The sequence below is a fragment of the Phoca vitulina genome, unplaced genomic scaffold (genome assembly GCF_004348235.1).
Source record: "Phoca vitulina isolate PV1807 unplaced genomic scaffold, GSC_HSeal_1.0 scaffold164, whole genome shotgun sequence".
Classification (NCBI taxonomy): domain Eukaryota; kingdom Metazoa; phylum Chordata; class Mammalia; order Carnivora; family Phocidae; genus Phoca; species Phoca vitulina.
In genome coordinates, this window is record NW_022589867.1 from 1 (window position 1) to 17,907 (window position 17,907).

The window sequence follows — 17,907 nt, forward strand, 5'->3', positions numbered from 1 at the left end:
GGAAAGGCGCATCACTCTGGAGCAGGAGATAATAAAATATTGGAAAATCGAGAAGGGTGGCCAGAGAGGCATTTTAGCAGCTAAATAAGACCTCAGTGATGATGTGGAAGGGGGATGTAAGGAGCTTCACCTTCAAAGCACATGCGCAGATCTCTCACAGGTCTTTGCAATGCTTACAAAGTGCCTGATACAAAACAGTAGTTTCACATGGAATCCTTTTGATTTTGTGAAATCTGATACATGGATTTTATATTACCGGCATAAGTAATAATCCCAATAACCTAGATTTGAGAGTGTATTTTCTAAATCTTGATTCATACGGGCCATCAAAGCCAAAATGAGAAAATTCTGTAACATGAGGTGATAGAAAAGAAGTGCTTTGATTTCCAGGTAAAACAAACAGTGAATCACCCAAAGAAATAGTCACCCCATTAACCTGTCCTCACCAATTCTTTTATGTGCCGGAAATTTTCATTCTTGAAAGACACAGAAGGAGACATGTGTCCTATTTTCAGTGGATTTATTTCGGCATTACAGCTGATGTCACCAGCCTGTAAGGAAGGACATCCAATCAGTCTCAGGAAGCAAAATTATTTCTGATGTTCCTTTTAACATGTTAGGAAATCCTGAGGTCACATGTCGGGGCAGGGGAGGGATTTTAGGCTTCTTTCACCTCCCCGACCCTGCCACCCCTCCTGTAGCCATTCACGTAAACCTGGAAGTATTCAGATCCTCCTGATGCAACTGGGGGGGGGGGTGTGTGTGGGTGGCACTGGTTCTTACAGCCCGATACGTAACAAGACCATTTGCAATAATAATAGACTGTAACTGACGGAATTCAGGGCTCTCTGTGGACCATTTTAAGACTTTGATTTCCTGACGTCACCCGTGCACACCACAGGAGTAACTACCGGAGAGCCAGCTCTACGTGCCAGACAAAGGCGGAGCCCATGTCAAGGGGTTTGGCTCGACAGTGCTTCTCCACCCGGGCTGCACGTTAGAGCTACCTGGGGGTGGGGGCTCCTAAGGAATCTTTGGTGCTAGAGCCATTGCCCTGAAGATTCTGATTTAATTGACTGGGGGTGGGCCTGAGCCTGGGCAGGAAACCCAGCTGATAAAAACGAGGAGCCAGGGTTGGTCACTACCAGGTCAAAGTCCAGGCGGGCATCTTAAAGACCAGCTACTAATTGCAGCTGTGTAGACCAATTAGTCTCCCACAGTGGCAGTCAGCTAACATCTCCATAAACAGGACGCTGACAAAGATCTTCACCTGGCCAAAGCCGAGCTTTAGCAATAATTTCTGCCATCTGTAACTGTTTCCATATAACAATAACCTGCTTCTAATATGAAACTGACTGCTAGTTAATTGGCACTTAGGATGCAGAGCATTTATCTTCTCAGTTTTCCATCTGTACGATATCAAGACATGATCACCCTAACCTCATGGGGGTATTTCCATAATGAAAGTGCACACTTTTATAGGCAATTCAGTTGCCCTTACCTGATCTGTGTGCACCTCAGTCAGGTACATCAGTGGGTTCTTTTCTTTGGTGTACTGAGGGATGTGGATGATTACAGATGCCATGCTTACTGGAACACTCCCTGTTGTTACCTGCGTAATATGGAAGAAAACATTCTGGTTATTGCTGCAATATGCACATGTTGCAAAGAAAATGATCAATAACCTCTATGTTGATGGAGGGCAACTATTAAGTGGTGAGATTGAGTCCATTTGAAAGTAAGTCTTGGGGCGCCTGGGTGGCTCAGTTGGTTAAGCGACTGCCTTCGGCTCAGGTCATGATCCTGGAGTCCCGGGATCGAGTCCCGCATCGGGCTCCCTGCTCAGCAGGGGTCTGCTTCTCCCTCTGACCCTCCCTCCTTTCATGTGCTCTCTCTCTCTCTCTCTCTCATTCTCTCTCTCAAGTAAATAAATAAAATCTTTAAAAAAAAAAAAAGAAAGTAAGTCTTGTTAGAGTCAAACTCAGGTGGGTCTCTGTGTCTCACCTGTTCGTGGAGAATCTCAACATCTATAATGTGAACTGGTAAGTAATTTGTGACTTAGAAGTTGGTTAAAAACACTTAGTGTTGAGTTGGGCTACCAGGGCTGAAGTCCCACTTTGCCCCTGACAAGCAGTGTGGCTTGGGCAAGATACTTGACCTCTGTATGCTTGTTTTCCTCATTTGTAAAATAAAAATAGCAACTTAGGGGGTATGTGCAGGTACAGCATTTGTTCTCATTGGTGGGGAATCTGTTCTAATAGGCCAGTGCTCATGTCCTACTGGTTGTTAAATAATTTTTTAAAGATTTATTTGTCAGATATATATATAGAGAGAGAGAGAGCACATGCGCGCGCAATCGCAAGCACGAGCAGGGGGAGCGGCAGGCAGAGGGAGAAGTAGGCTCTCCGATGAGCAAGGAGCCAGATGCAGGACTCAATCCCAGGACCCTGGGATCATGATTGGAGCTGAAGGCAGACACTTAACAACGAGCCACCCAGGCGTCCCTATTAAACATTTTAAATAACAACCATGGGGCGCACCTGGCTGGCTCAGTCATTACAGCATACAACTCCAGATCTTGGGGTTGTGAGTTTGAGTCCCACACTGGGTATAGAAACTACTCAAAAATAAAATCTTAAAAAGAAAATAACAATAGGAATAATAATCCTACCAATCTTATAACTAACCTGGGAATTAAATTCTTTTTACTTTTCAAATTTTCTATGATTTGTTATAAAATAGCAATTTTTCACAAATTTCTCTTATAATTGATAACAATCTTTAGATTATAATTGCTTATGAATGCTAATGTAAACTGACTGAAGGTATTTGTGTATAAATGGTTAGCTTCTCAAGAAGAAGTGGTCTCCAAGGATAAACTGGCATTTTAATTATATTCCAGAGACTTTTGCCCACAGTAATACCATTATATTAACACTTCGTTGATTAATGTTAAACATTTGCCTTCAAAATACATCAATTTTTTACCCAGAATACATAGCTATGCACAAAGCTCAGCTGTTTACTTTTTGGAAGTCCTAGGGGTTCTCAAAGTATAGCACTGGGACCAGCAGCATTAGCAACACCCGGAAACTTGTTAGAAATGCACACTTTAATTTTTTTTATTTTTTAAAGATTTTATTTATTTGACAGAGACAGCGAGAGAGGGAACACAAGCAGGGGGGAGTGGGAGAGGGAGAAGCATGCCTCCTGCTGAGCAGGGAGCCCAGTGGGCTCGATCCCAGGACCCTGGGATCATGACCTGAGCTGAAGTCAGACGCTCAACAACTGAGCCACCCAGGCGCCCCAGAAATGCACAGTTTTAGGCTCACCATAGATTACTGAATCAGAAACTCAGAGGATGGAGCCCATGACATGTGTCTTAACATTCCCCCCAGGGGATTCTATTGCATGCTCAAGTTTGAGAACTACTGGTATATTTCAACTTTTTACTTCTTCTCTTCCTGGTCTCATTTTTCCCGCCTCCCCCTCCTCCTGATTTAGTATTCTTATGACAGGCTTACCAACCTTAATGGAGAAGATGAATTTTGGACCAATATCTTGAAAACTGTGCATGACAGAAGGAACATTCCCATCTGAGGAGACTTCATAAAAATTTATGTTGGTGGATCTGTTGGATGATGTTTGTAAAGCCAAATATTTTAGTTTTGCTGTTGTTCTCGAAGCTTAATACTTCCTTTATTTAAATATCTTCTAGCTTATATTACAAGTAAACGTTTATATTTAGGTCTAAAAACCTAATGAAAACAAAAGCTACTTACAGGCTAATGTTTCCAAGACTAAAACAAATTCCTTTAAAAATATATCCCTTCATGATCTTTATGCAAGATTCTTTGTGTTCTATGTTTACCAGTTGTACTTTAGAACTAGTAGAACTCAAGATTGCTATTACACTGACTGGTGTGCTAATGCAGTGCACACTTAGTCCTTGTTGATCGGATGAATGGATTGATAAGCCAGAGGATTTTCCACTTGGGTGGCTGAAATGCAATGATAGGGTATGGAGTTTTAGCTCCTGCAGTATTTTGTACTGGATGCCTGTAAAATAGGGCATACATTTTCTTTGTTATTCCTTCTCCCTATCCTTCTCTGGTTCCAAACCAACTCGAATGCTTTTGGTCTGAATTGAGGTTGGTCAGTCTGTTGCCATGACTAGCGTAGAGACCGCGTTTATGAAGGCTGACCTAGAGGTTTCATCAGACTAAACTTAGAGGTATCAGATGATTTGATCTCTTTGCTTGGGGTTGCCAACTAAGGTTTGCAAGTGAAGGGAGGACCAGGTCACAGGAACCCCGACAGGACTGCTCAGACTGGAACATAACTGGATACCCTTCCCACTCCTCTTCACTCATTTCCGGGGCTAAGGCTGGATTCCAACCAAGCTAACCTCATTGGGACTGTGGGGGCCTCGGTAGCAGGCATAGGGGTCCAAAAAGCAGTATTTCTTCCCCCTGGGCAGTGTATCATAATTCTAGGATGATGATTCTATTTCAAAAAGAAATTTGAACTAGACATTTTCTGAGATAGTTTTTGGGCTTCTTTATGGAACTTCTGTCTTTTTTTTTAATGCCTAAAACTTTTCCAAATTCTCTAAAGGAAAATATGTCCAAGGAGACTCAAATAGATGTGGCATTTGTCAAGGTTATGTAGATGAGAGGAAACAATGATTTGTCAGCCTTACATGGAAAATGGGAATACTTACTAGACTTTGAAACAGAAAGCCTAGCTGTATTTGCGTGAATTATTCCCTTTACCTTCCAGAAGACCTTTGTGTGAGCCCCTAAGAAGAGTTAGTTTCTAAGTTAGTATATTCCGCTTTTGCATTTTAAAGTGATCTGACATTTTTCCATTTGTTACTTAAGTTTTCCTTAAGTTACTTAAGTTTTCCTTAAGTTACGTAAGTGTGGATGATCAATGTATTTATAAGCAGTTAGCTATGCTCAGGGGGCCCCTGTTTTTAAAATAATTCTATCATGATTTCCACCCATAATATTTGCACAGTATAATTGCAGATTTATCAAAGTAGTTGCTACACTGCTTAATGATTGGGTAGGAATTTTTCAAAAAGTTTAAAAAAAAATTTTTTACAGTACTTGTGATGGTTAAACAAAATAAATCTGCAAAACAAATCTTATTGTGAACTGGTTACATAAATTATGATCCAGCCAGGAATAGGATAAGTTAGATCTGTATGTCCTGATATAAAAACTTCTCTAAGATTACATAAAAAGCAAGGTTAGAGAAGGATTTTATCATTCCATTCGGGTGTGTGTGTGCGCACATGACGTGTATATCCCGGTAGACAGACAAATCTTGCATCTGGAAGGTATTCTGAAAAATAGCTGAGTCATCTATGGAATTTCCAGAGGAGGTGGGAGGGATGACTTCACTTTTCATTGTCTTTCTGTAGTGTTTGGATTTTTGGTTTCTTTAAAAAAACATGAAGAGGAATTATCTGGGTGGTGGGATTAGGAGCCATTTTAATGTTTACATATCATAATTCTCCATATTAATTTGTAAAAAAAAACTTTTTGGTATATTTTAAAGAACATCAGATGGTCTTAAAATCCAGTTTACCATCACAAAAATACAGAGCTAAGATGTTACTGAAAGTGAAGTCCCACTTCAATCTTATATTTATTTCATGTTAAACTATCTGGAAAAACTGGCTGTGGTGTGAGACTAGAATCCTATAAAGGCTGTGTTAAGAAAAAGCATTTAGGGTAAGAATCAATGTAGGTAGGAAGAAAAAAAAAATCAGGTACTGTGGTAATAACAATCTCTCTGGATGCATTGGTCTTCAGTTCTTTGAGCACTGCGGGTCCTTTTGGAATCTGCAGTTACTGATTAATTTTTCAGGGATGGATGACTTGGGCTGTATTTTGTTCTGCTTTTGCTGTTTGCAGAAGCATTCTTTAATCTTTGCTCATGTGTCTCATGCTCTCGACATAATGACACATTTTCCTTTTTGTTTTTGCTCAGTGACCTACTGCATGATCTGTGTTCCATGCTTTTAAGGGGTGCGGCGATGTGGCAAGTTGGAGAAATTCGCTGTCCCTAAACACTGTTTGAGGCCTGGCTTCTTGGCAATACACTGCAGCGCATTTTCCAGGCATGACCGATGTGTGCTCGGAAGCTGCCTCCGTGCCTCACCAGGTGGAGAACTCTGGTTCCCAGGCTGGGAGCGGGGCATCACCTTCAGCCTGTGTACCTGCATAGCTGTGCTCGTATGTCTGCGCCCATGAACCTGCTTCCCTTCTTAGGGGGAGTTAAGGTGATGCGTCACCCTATTCGTGCCTATGGTGTTCCACGTGTTAGCCACTTCTCAGGACACCTGCCCCTCTGAACAATTCAAGATAGCTGCTACCAACCAGGATCATTTTGCCACTGCTTTCAGCTACGCTTGCTCTGGTCAGGCAAGAAAAGGGAATAAATACAGTATTTCTTTGTAGATGACTTCCTTTGGGAAATGCCTCATTTCCTCTCGGTTGGAAGAAACCCCTAATCGGTTATGTCAGGAATGTTCCACCCAGAAGCTGATTTTCTGTGATGAGATTTTCTATTTGTGGTGGACCTGCTATGTGCAAAGCATTGTGCTTGGGGCTTCAGTGTTTAGGGATGGGGCATTGCTTGCGAGCTCATGGGGATGGCAGGAAGCAGGCGTGGAGAAGGAAGTGGTGGCAACTCCTCAGGGCCCAAAGCGTTCTGCTGTGGCCCTTAGGGAAAGCGGGCACCTCATCTGAAGGCCCGCAGAGGTCTTTCCCTGTAGCAGGTGGCAGAGGGGCTGCTCCCCTGGCTCTTCTGGTCTTGCTCTCAGTCCATAAATGACAAAGTCACTCAAGGTTCTCCTAAGGACGCACTTGTCCCTGGACTTCTCTTTTAGTTGGCAAGGGGGAAATATTTAATTCAAATTTTCCAGTTAAGAATGAACATATAGAGGACTTCTTTAGTCACGAACCAAATGTGTTACAAACGGAGTGATATCAGTGGCCAGAGGCTACTCAGTGCTTCACCTACCTCGTTATGTGAATATCGGCATCATACCGCAGAGGAATTTTGAGGTTGACCAAATTATCTGCCTTGTTTTCTTCATGGCTTTCGCTATTGAAACAGACATTAGGAAACTACTTAGAGAGAAATATTATTAAAGCCCATCTATTATCAATTCATGGCTTCATTATGTTTTACCTTAAGGCTTGGAAATGGACAGATGCCTGATTCTGAAGGTTTTGAAGATTGAAGTCAAAGTTAATAGTGAAAGTCACCTATACACAAAATTAAAGTTCATTAATCTGGGATGGTTCATACACAGGGACCAATTAAAGAAAAAGTTCCCCAGAAAAGCAAACTCACCCCAATTTGATTCTGAATTGTACATGCCTTAAGCTTTCGAACTTGTAGAATATCTGTTCATCCACCTTGCTGTACTTAGCACGCCTCACCTTTAGAATTAGAGGGCCTACACCTTTCAAGTCGCGTGTACAGATCTTCACATCACAGGCATGGCTACTTGTCAGAATGTGAGCGTTCTGTGCCGAAGTGAAATTTGCTTACCAGGGGTTAACAGGATAGCCGTGACTGTACAGCACTCGGACCAGTGTTGGTCAATATACTCAGTAAAAAAAAAGAACTCTCCCTCTTGTATGTGCTTTTGAAATGAATTGCATGGGGGAAAATCCCACTTTTATTAATAACTTAAACCACTCAGATATTTTAAAAACTTCCTGTAAATATGCAGTTTGTGACACCTGTCAAATGATGTTACCTAACAATGAAGATGGGATGGTGGCGAATGAACACTAGTACCGAGACGGGCTAGTGTGGATTTGAGGATGAAATGCAAGTTGTACCTGTTGCTCCCTCTTCAAAGCAGGGTAGCCAACATCACAGGTAACAGTCTTCTGAGATGAAGCAATCTGGCATGTTACTTCTGTCCCATCAACCTGAAAGAGACCAAGGAAACCATGATCAATATGTAGAGTGCATGTGTGTGTGTGTGTGCATGCACACGTGTGTGGGCATGCATGCGTGTGCACATACATGCTGAAGGATGTATAAACCACATGGGCATTTTAGCAGTAAAGCTGGTTCACAATGAATTTATTGTCCCCGAAGACTCAAAAAACTTACATTGTCCGGGTAGCTATTCTATTTTTATTGCTAAGCAGGACACCCAATAAGCCAAAAGTGAGGTCAAACACTGGAATTTTCCCCCAGAACTATAAATCATAGTTCTTATATTTCAGAAGCACAAAAAACTTTAATCCAATATTTAGAAAGGCTGTCTTTAATACATACCTTTCTCTCAATATATTTGAAATTTGTACTTTCAAGAGAAGAAAGCAAATCATATGTTGGTGTTTGTATTTTAAATAATTTAAAGAATCTTTTTTAGTTCTCCTTGTTTTTGTTTTTTTTTTTTTCCTCTTTAAAATAAGAAGTTCCCATTTGGCATAGGAAATTGAACACCGAAGTCAGAATAGATTTAGAACACGAAATCTGTTAAGTTCGACTTTAACTGGGAGGAAGCCATTTTTAATCCTTTTATCAAGTAGTGAATTTGGGAAATCTCAGCTTTTCTCTCCTCTCCCTTTCATTGCTTGGTGGCAATGGAGGGGCCAGAGGGGCATTCATGGCCAAGTGTGTTCCTGGTATAGTGATCAAGTCAACGTGATTAACTGACCTCGCTGGAATGCAGCATCCTGGCAGTAGCAAGACTTGTGGTTACAGAGCTTGGCCCGGGCGCTAGGGGACTCTAACTTCTCGGAGCAAGTGCAGCTCGGAGCCTCTGTGCGGCACCACGGCAGCCTCATCCCACAGATGGCTTGAGAAGAGTTATGGTTGTGTCTGGCCAAGTCTCAGGGCAGAGGAAAAACTGACCAAGCTGTGAAGCAGAATTGGTCTAGATACAGAGCCAGGCTACGCTCTCATGTGGTTTAACTAGTTGGGAGCCCCAAAGTTAGGATTGATCGCACTTAGGCGTAAGGTGCTTCTTCAGATAGCATACAGGACACGGGGGTGTGGGTGTGAGCAAGGTGGTCACTAATGTCAGGCAGGAAACACAAGAGCGGTGAGCCTGGAGCGTCGTCACCTACCGGCATGGACCAGGAAGCAAAAAACAAGTTTTCTGAAAAATCAACAACAATTCTAGTGTTGTATGCACTTTCTCTTTTGTTTTTCAGTGTTATTGAAAATGTTAACCTTCTGTTTTGGTTGCTGACAATAAAGAGTTGATCTCTGTTAAAAGGAAAAAGGTAAAAAAGAGAAAAAAAAATTAAGGTTAAAAAGGCCAGTGTTCAAATACTTCACTCATTTTAAAAATAAGATAAAACTCTTTAGATTTGGAGGACTGAGAAAGTTGTTTAATAAACCATCTTCATAGTAAAATGATGCAGACAACAAATAAGTCAATGCTATTAGATCTTCTTCTTCATTGATTTTAATTACATTGCAGGGAGAGGAACGAGCCCAAATACAAATGGTTTGAGATTTCTTACTGTTTTACTCCTTTATGGATGGTAGAAACTGAAATTCAGATTTTAAGGGTCTTTATTAGTTATGGATGTTTCTTTTGTAGAAAAAATCTCCATAAACATTCACTTGAATAAAGTGATCTAACGTGTCTTATTTCTACATTTTACACTGAGCTCAAGAGCAGACTTACTGAGTGGCTGACAGTTGTTGGACATCTAGAACTAGATCCGAGATACAAACTCCATCATCCCCACAGTCCTTGTAGAAAGGGATCTACAAAAAAGGAAAAACAATCCCACACATTTGCTCTTGAGTTAAAAACCAGACTGTGGAAGAATACATGTAGAATTATTCCATTTATATAAAGCTCAAAACCATGCAAAGCTAAACAACATTTTAGGAATATATACATGGTTAGCAACATAGGAAGAAAGGCATCAATAAAGGCAAAATGCAAGGTGATGATTTGCCTGGGGGAGCAAGATGAACGTGGATGCAATGGGGGTAGGGAGGGATGCCGAGAACATAGGTTTTGGTAACATTTTTTAAGTGGGTGGTGAGCACAAGGTGTTTGACTTTATGGTTATTTATTTCTTCAAAAAATATTTATTGAACACCTCTGGTGGGCCAGGCACTGCTCAGGGGGCTGGGAACAGAGCAGTGAAGAAGATAAAAATCCCTGTCCTTCATGGAACTTGCCCGCTGGTGAATTTTGCACATATGGGTATTTTCACGTAGAAGACGAACAGTTGAAAAATTATGTCCTAGGTAGCTTTCAAACACGACCGCAGCAACTATGAAGCTTTCTTAGCCAGTCTGAATTCCAGGAAGGGCAAACTGAACTCACACTGAAGACCTTGGCCTTCTCAGAGTAGACTTCAAGGGCGGGGCTGGTGCCAGGGTTTTCCAGACTGATGTTCACACACAGATCCAAAGAGTTGACAACGTCAGAGGGCTTCTAAACACAGACAGAGCAAGGCAGTTTACTAGGGCACGGCAGCTTCCAAACAAGAAAATGACCACCAATGTGTTCATAATTAAGAACACAGTCCCCTCTCCATTATGGAGAATATCCTTGTTTTGAATTTTCCAGACTCTTGCTTCTTTTCTGTCTTAATTCTGCCCTTAGCCTCTCCACTACCAAGAAACTTAGAGACTTGGGTTCAAGTAAAAATCTGAAGCAGCAATTCTTAGTTAAGCTCACCAGTAATCTTGTTATTCATACACAATTTATAAATATTTAGAGGATATGCCCAGTTTTAATACTTGAAAGTCCTATCAGTACACGGCTCTCAGGTTGTTGGCTACAGTCTTCCCAGTTCCTACTGCCAAGACTTAGGAGTCCTTAGGTATCCTGACCAAGTCTCCGCGAGGGCCTATTATGACCTAGATGGGAAGGTGCTCAGGGCTGGCTATCAGGAAATGACAAGAGAACTCCCTTCCTTAGTCAGAGCCTAACTCTGCTCTATAGAACCAGGTAAAGGGGGGTTCCTCAACTGGCTGCAAGGCTGGCACACAGGATGGGCTTGGGATTGATACCCAATACGGTGTGTTAACTGAAACAAGATCTCTTCTCTGACCCAAATCACACACATTTTCTTAAAAACTTCACAAGTACACATCAGCATGAACAGGATATATATGCGAACAACAGCTTGGCTGACTTCATTCCCCCCCAGGTTTCATTTGATCTATGACTTAGCACAAAAATAGCAGAGAATGAGAGCCGGCTTTTAGCCCTTTAAAGGATGTGTATAATTGGCATCTTCACAACAAAAAAGGTCCAGGCCTTCCTAAACAAGACTCCTTTAACATGAGCAAGAAATTAAACAATGCAATTGATTTTAATTCTTCTATTAACTCTGTTTTTCCAACTCATATTTCGTAGTTTTTGATATGTGATCTCTGTATCATTCATCTATATCAAAAATATCTGGGAGTACTCCTTAAATCTGCTTTTACCTTCGGCCTTTAAACCCAAATTTCTGGTGGTGGGAACCCAGAATATGCACTTTATAAAAGTTCTCTTGGCAATTCTTATGGATCTTGAACTCTGAGAACCATGTTCTAGGAAAGTTCTTAAGCAGCTCTTTTAAAAATGGTTTCCTGAGGAAATCACACTTTCAAACACCATTACATGGTTCTGGGGGGAAACAGTCATATAATTTATAAAATCAATTTTCTGTTGGAAATTTTCCCCTGAGAAGCATTTTTCTTACTTGCAAGACTTTCAAAATTCATGTCAACTATAGTAACTATGGCATAAGACTGGAGCAAATAATTTTTACCTCATCCTTCACCTATATTAATTTAAATCCAATAGTGGAAATCACAAATGGAATTGTCCTTTTCAGCAGCTTAAAAATTTTCCCTGATAGGAAAATGCTAGAATAAAACTTACTGTCTACTAAAAGCTCCTTCCTGTTAAATGTTTAAGAAAGCACTGTGTTTGATTTCTTTAAGAATCCTACTTTTAGCCTTTCAGTTGTAAGCCCAAATAAAATTTCACGCTAGTAACATATTAATAGAAGGCGACCATATGCTAGCATAAAGAATATAGGATTTCCTACTTATAAAATTAGACAAGAAAAGCATTAATTAAAAGGGCAAGCATTTTCTAACTCCCAAGCTTCCTTTTTAGACTTTGACCATTCATGAGTCATTCAGAGGAAAAGATGAGAGAGAGGACTGAGGCCTCACCTGTATGTGGATGGTGTGCTCAGCGCAGCTCTGTGCTTGGCTTATGAGCATATTCTTCTGCAGGCACCTTTCATTATTTTCTTTAAATAAACCTCTGGAGGTTACTCTGGATGAATACAGGTCTGCATCTATTGTGATGTTGTAGATAATGGCTATGATAAAAATCACAAAGAAATTTTATTGCAAATAAACATTTACAGAAAAACCATCCCTGCCTTATTGTGTCTTACTGGGTGAAGTCAAGGACTTCAAGAAAATATAAAAACAGTCTTTCCATGAATGGATTGTGAGCAGTGGATGGCCACGGCATTTGTAATTCAGACTCTGGTACGATATAGGGGACTGTGGTTACAGAGAGAGGGGATTCAAAGAAGCATGGCTTGAAGAGTGGGGAACAAAGTGGACTTGCCACCAGGAAATCTACAGAGGGAATTTGGTCAAATTATTCACATCCTCAAGCATCGGTTTTATCACCCCTAACATGGTGATATGATAAAGGAGGAGTTACTGAGTGCCTACAATTGAACACATTCTCAGATGTTCCCTTATACTGGAAAGTGGATATGATCTCATATTTCAGATACTAAACAGAATAAAAGAGGTAAAATAAACCAGCTCCATTCACACAGCTAGGTCACCGTCAGAAATAAAGCTAGGGCAATTTTGAAATCAGGGCTCATGTTCTTTCGGCTTCCATGCAGTTGTGAGGATTAACTGTTATTTGAGATCAACTCTGAGGGAACACCCTAGATGCTTTATTTGCGGGGTTGGGGGGGGAAGGCATGCAACTCCACAGTAATAAGTTTGGAGTCAGACAGACTTGGTTTGAATTCTAATCCACGATTTATGAGCTCTATGACTTTAGGCCATTTGTGTAACCTCTTTGAACCTCCATTTCCTCATCTATAAAACAGAGATAATACTACTAACCCAGGGAAATGAAAATGAAAAAAAAAAATGCAATAACAACTGATGTTAGTAGCCAATATACAAAGTATCAGAGCCTTCAACTAGAGTCTGCTGTCCAAAACTGAGAAAGAAGACCTGATGATATTCAAAGCATCAGCTGCCTTATCTGGGGTTACTCCAACTTATTTTACTATTTTCAATATTTTAAAGGTTGAATGGACTTCCAACATACATTAATTCTACAGGTTACCTTTAAAATATCTATTAGAGATGTTGGATAATTTTTCTTGCTCCAATGACTTAATGAAGTTAACAAAGATAGATAAAATATAAGTGAATCAAATGAACTAAAAAGTGGTGAAAATGATATAAAGGAAAAATGCCAGGGAGGCGAACATAGCCAGGATAGAGTTAGTACACATGGTAATACTAGCTCATTTTCCTCAAGTAGCCTGGTGAAAAGGATAGCCTCATAGGCAATATATCAATTTTTTAGGTTATTAACTTTAAACTGGAGCGAGTACCTGATACAATAAATAATAAAGACCATATGCTTTAGAAATTTACTTCTCAAAGTTGTGAAGATGGGATTCTGGTCTCACATACTATTATTGCCAGACAATTAAGTGACAAATGATCATGACTGGCTTGTCTGTGTGGACCTGGAGACATCAAGGAAAAGGTCCCCTGTGGGAAGAAAGCCCAAGTAAGGACCTTCTCTGAAGGCGAAAAGCTGCTTTCCAGTTACAGCAACAAAGCCCCATCAAAAAGAGGAAGATTTAGGAGACAAATCCATGCTTTCAGGCCAGGAGAGTGAACCAGCCAGCCATTTCTGCCAACTAATATATTTCCCGACTTAATGTTTTAGGCAGACTAGCCACTTAATGTTCCCCCCCACCCCAAGCTTTGTTGAGATGTGATGGAGATATAATATTGTATCAATTTCAGCTATACAGTGTAGTTACCTTATATATGTAAATATTGGGAAATGATTACAATAAGGTTAACAGATCATCACCTCACACAGTTGCAATTCTGTGTGTGTGTGTGTGTGTGTGTGTGTGTGTGGTGAGAACTTTGAAAATTTCTCTTAGCAACCTTCAGATAGACAACCCAGTGTTGTTAGCTGTAGTCCCCATGCTGTACCTTGCATCTAGCCACTTAGTGTTTATACAGGAATGGTTTTTGACTCAACTCTCCTGGCTACTCAAACGGACCTGGTACAAGACAGATCTGTGAGATGTGCTACTCAGAGTTGGGTCAGCATTTGAACGCCTGAACGGAAAAATGCCAGAGAGCTATAAGAAGTAGGAAAATATGGAAAGCGTGCAAAAATGCGAATCTAACTTCTGCTTTCTGTTTTTAACCTATGTATTTCTTGGTATGAATCATGACAAAGACTGAAAATAGAGAGGCAGGTTAAGTTGGTTTGTTAACCACTTAATGAAACACTTGTAGGAACTACAGGTGTCTGAAGGTTAGAGCCCAAATCTGATGGAAGGGGGATGAGAACCCATGAAAAAGCAGCGAGAGGAAGAAGGCAGTGTTTAATCAAGTGCTAAGTCCATTGCCATGCTCTGTGGGTGCTGGAGCAGGAGAGATGAGAGTGAGGGGCAGTGGTGTGGAAGGACTCGGTCACACCCTGAAAGAGGGCTCGCTGGTCCAAGAGAGAGATGACAATTCCTGGTGACATTTGTCCAATTTTCCTCACTCTTCCTTGCTGGTAGGACACGTTTCAGATTTTTACCCACTTCTCCAGATTATTTAGAACATTTAAAACACTGGGCACAAACTACATATTGTTTATATTTTCTATTATCTCGTGCCTATTAATTCCTCAAGAATAGGAATATTTGGTACTTGTGCTATACACACTGTATCTAGATCATGTCATAGTGGACATATGGCATAAAATATGGGTGTAACATCAGTGTCATCTGTGCGTGCCCAAGGTTTGAGGTAAGGAACCCATGGGTAAAAGACACTTAGATAGAGTTGGGAGAGCCTGGGACTAGGTCCAGAGATGGTAACATTCTGCTGCAGAAATTTACTTTCTAGAAAAAATAGAGGAAGATCTAACCACATCTTCCATACCTAATTAACCATTCTCAGGCACCTCAAATGTGTGGCAACTTAAATATCTGCAAGACCCTTATTCCTTCTGGTCTATAAGCCCAAAGTATAGGTTATATTCAGGACTAAAACTCCACAAGCAAACCTATCTCCACACAGATTATTTCAGGTCAACCCACCCACTTGATCATTTTGCTTAGTAGGTCTAAACTTGGCACTGAAACAGAGTTGGAGTTTTATGTCAGCATTCTTGTTGAACAAAGTAATTTTTTCTGGTGTGAACAAAGCTTCCACAGATACATCAGCAATACTCTGTGACCTGAAAGACATAAATGGAAACAGATAGGTTACTGCCAAGTGCACATGTTATAACCTTTACTTAGAGGACCCAGGGCCAGCATTATCAAATTATTCTCTGCATGATCTAAGCACTTGGGCAGTATTTCATATTTGAAAGCTCTAAAATGGCAGGTAGGAATAAGGTCTTCTGTGGTTGTGACCGCACTGCCAGCCCAATCCACATTTAATATTTTTTGTTTGTTTGTTTGATGCATGCATAAGCGCAGGATGTGAGTCTGCAACCTCTTTGCAAATAAAGTCAAAGTCACGGTCCCTGTTGCCTATTCCCAACCACAAACGGTGATGTTTGCTCTTCCACAAAGGAAGGGAAGAGAGCAGGTGGCAAGGTGGGAGTGGCGTGGCTGATGACCGAGGAGCGAGCGTGGCCGTGGCCGAGGAGCATGGCCGTGGCCGAGGAGCATGGCTGTGGCCGTCTCCCTGTTGCCTCCCTTAATGGCTGGCAGCAATTCTTTGATGTGTGGCATAGGACCATGATGGTGACAACTAGTCTGATATCAGAAAATGGCTGGGGAGTCTCTCAGGCAGGGTGCTAAAGACTTCAGACTCTGGCACAGCCCTTGAGATATCTAAAAATCTCTCACATACACATGGCCTCATTTGCCCCTATAACACTCCTGTGAAATAGAATATTGTCTCCCTTTTATTAATGAAAAAGTCTGAAACAAACAAAAAACATTTAGTAACTTATCAATTTACTGAGTAATAGCTAGCATGTGAGGAGTTAGAGCTCATGATCTCCTAGTTCCTCTGCCAGTAAAATTTTGTACTTCAGCATAATGACCCTGTGTGCACACGCTCCGTTATTTACAGAGCAGTCAGTAGTGTAATTAGTAATTTCACTGTTCTGAGAAGTACCGCAAGAAGATGCAGAAGACATTTTCTCTTTCATCTCAGGTACCATCTGAAGGACTTGAGTCAACTGAAAAATTGTTTCATCAGTTAATCATGTACCTATAAGGCCCCCTAATAAGCAGCCATAAAACATCTAACAACAAGTACACCACGTCCTCAAACCTACAAGATCTAAAATATCTAAGTGAATGTTTTCTGTAAGTCAATCTCTTTAAGAGAATCTTTTATCCCAGTGGAGATGGTGGCATTGATTGAAATGATTTTGTAAACTTTTTTTTTTTTTTTTATTCTCAGGAAGTTACCCAGAAAATCTAGTCTCAGCACCTTATAGGAATGGGACCACAAAATGGCAAGAATCTAGCTTGACTGATCACCTCAATAAATTGACCTGACTCCATGTGTCTTGACTTTTTGAAGAATCAAATCCACCTTTAAATAAAAAAGTTTGGCCATCACTGGCAACATTAACAGGGAGTATCGGGGCATCTGGCTGGCTCAGTCAGTGGAGCATGTGACTCTTGACCTTGGGGTTGTGGGTTCGAAACCCTTGATGGGTATAGAAATTATTTAAAATCTTTTTTAAAAAAGGGAGTGTCATAGTATAATAATTACATAGGCTATGAAGGATGAAGCCTACCAAGATGGCTGGAGGGTGATGTTCCCTGGAAGGTATTTTTTAAAAAATTTATAAGAAATCGTAAGTCCTGTGACTATGTTATCACACCTTGTATTTTTCTAATGGCATGTTACTCTTAACTGACTTTATTCAGTAAATATATTTTTTTAATGTGTCAGTCTTAAGTATGATCTGTGCATTGTTTTCCTCCCAGGTGAAGTTTTCATTAAAATGATGCACTCAAAACAATGCACTTCATTTTTTAAAAGCACATGTGAAATATTGTAGTCTATGTAATGTTCGGTTCTTGAAGTATTTGGACATTTAAAACACAGTTTTCAACAGAGACAAATGAAATATATTTGGGGGGACTCTTGATCGAATGCTCAATTTCTTTCTGATTCCAATCCCTGGCCAACCCAATATATTTATATTTGTCCTTGAATCACACAGCTCTTGAATCCCCTATTGCTCCTCCCTGCTCTTCAACTCCTACTGAGGTCAGTGAGAGGTCAGCTAAACCTAAATAATGGCTTCTTGTTTATGACTAATAATTTCAAAAGTTACTTCATAACCACATGAGAAGTTATACTTCACTTGTGTGGTCTGAGTGTTCAGTATTTTTAGAGCATTCTCATGAGGCTTCCTTTCTGTGAGCTGAGGTAAGGTTATTTGGAAGATAATATTCAGAAATATCTTGGATACCATTTCAAAGGCTCTGTCTTTTCTATGTCCTTTATCTGCTCACCATATAGAGAAGAGGAACTTGACAGCAATGTTAAATAAATATTTTTCTTCCCCCACAAGGAAAAACACATTTCTTCCTTTGACACATAAACTATGACACATAATTGTCCTGGAGTCTTCTAGAATGCATGTGGCATTTCCACAATTTCAGCACA

General features: G+C 40.5%; 1 protein-coding gene across 1 annotated transcript in view; it reads right to left on the reverse strand.

Moving 5' to 3' along the window:
- Positions 1-54: 54 nt before the first annotated feature.
- LOC116628984 (integrin alpha-2-like) overlaps positions 55-17,907 on the reverse strand; it is a 74,941-nt gene continuing 57,088 nt past the window's right edge. The window contains exons 16-26 of the mRNA XM_032399282.1: positions 15,357-15,496; positions 12,196-12,347; positions 10,343-10,453; positions 9,686-9,768; positions 9,117-9,258; positions 7,872-7,964; positions 7,210-7,286; positions 7,039-7,122; positions 3,529-3,631; positions 1,502-1,612; positions 55-551 (exon numbers count right to left, since the gene is read on the reverse strand). Coding sequence (XP_032255173.1) covers positions 432-551; positions 1,502-1,612; positions 3,529-3,631; positions 7,039-7,122; positions 7,210-7,286; positions 7,872-7,964; positions 9,117-9,258; positions 9,686-9,768; positions 10,343-10,453; positions 12,196-12,347; positions 15,357-15,496 — 1,216 coding nt within the window. The 3' untranslated portion in view covers positions 55-431. The remainder of the gene's footprint in view (positions 552-1,501; positions 1,613-3,528; positions 3,632-7,038; positions 7,123-7,209; positions 7,287-7,871; positions 7,965-9,116; positions 9,259-9,685; positions 9,769-10,342; positions 10,454-12,195; positions 12,348-15,356; positions 15,497-17,907) is intronic.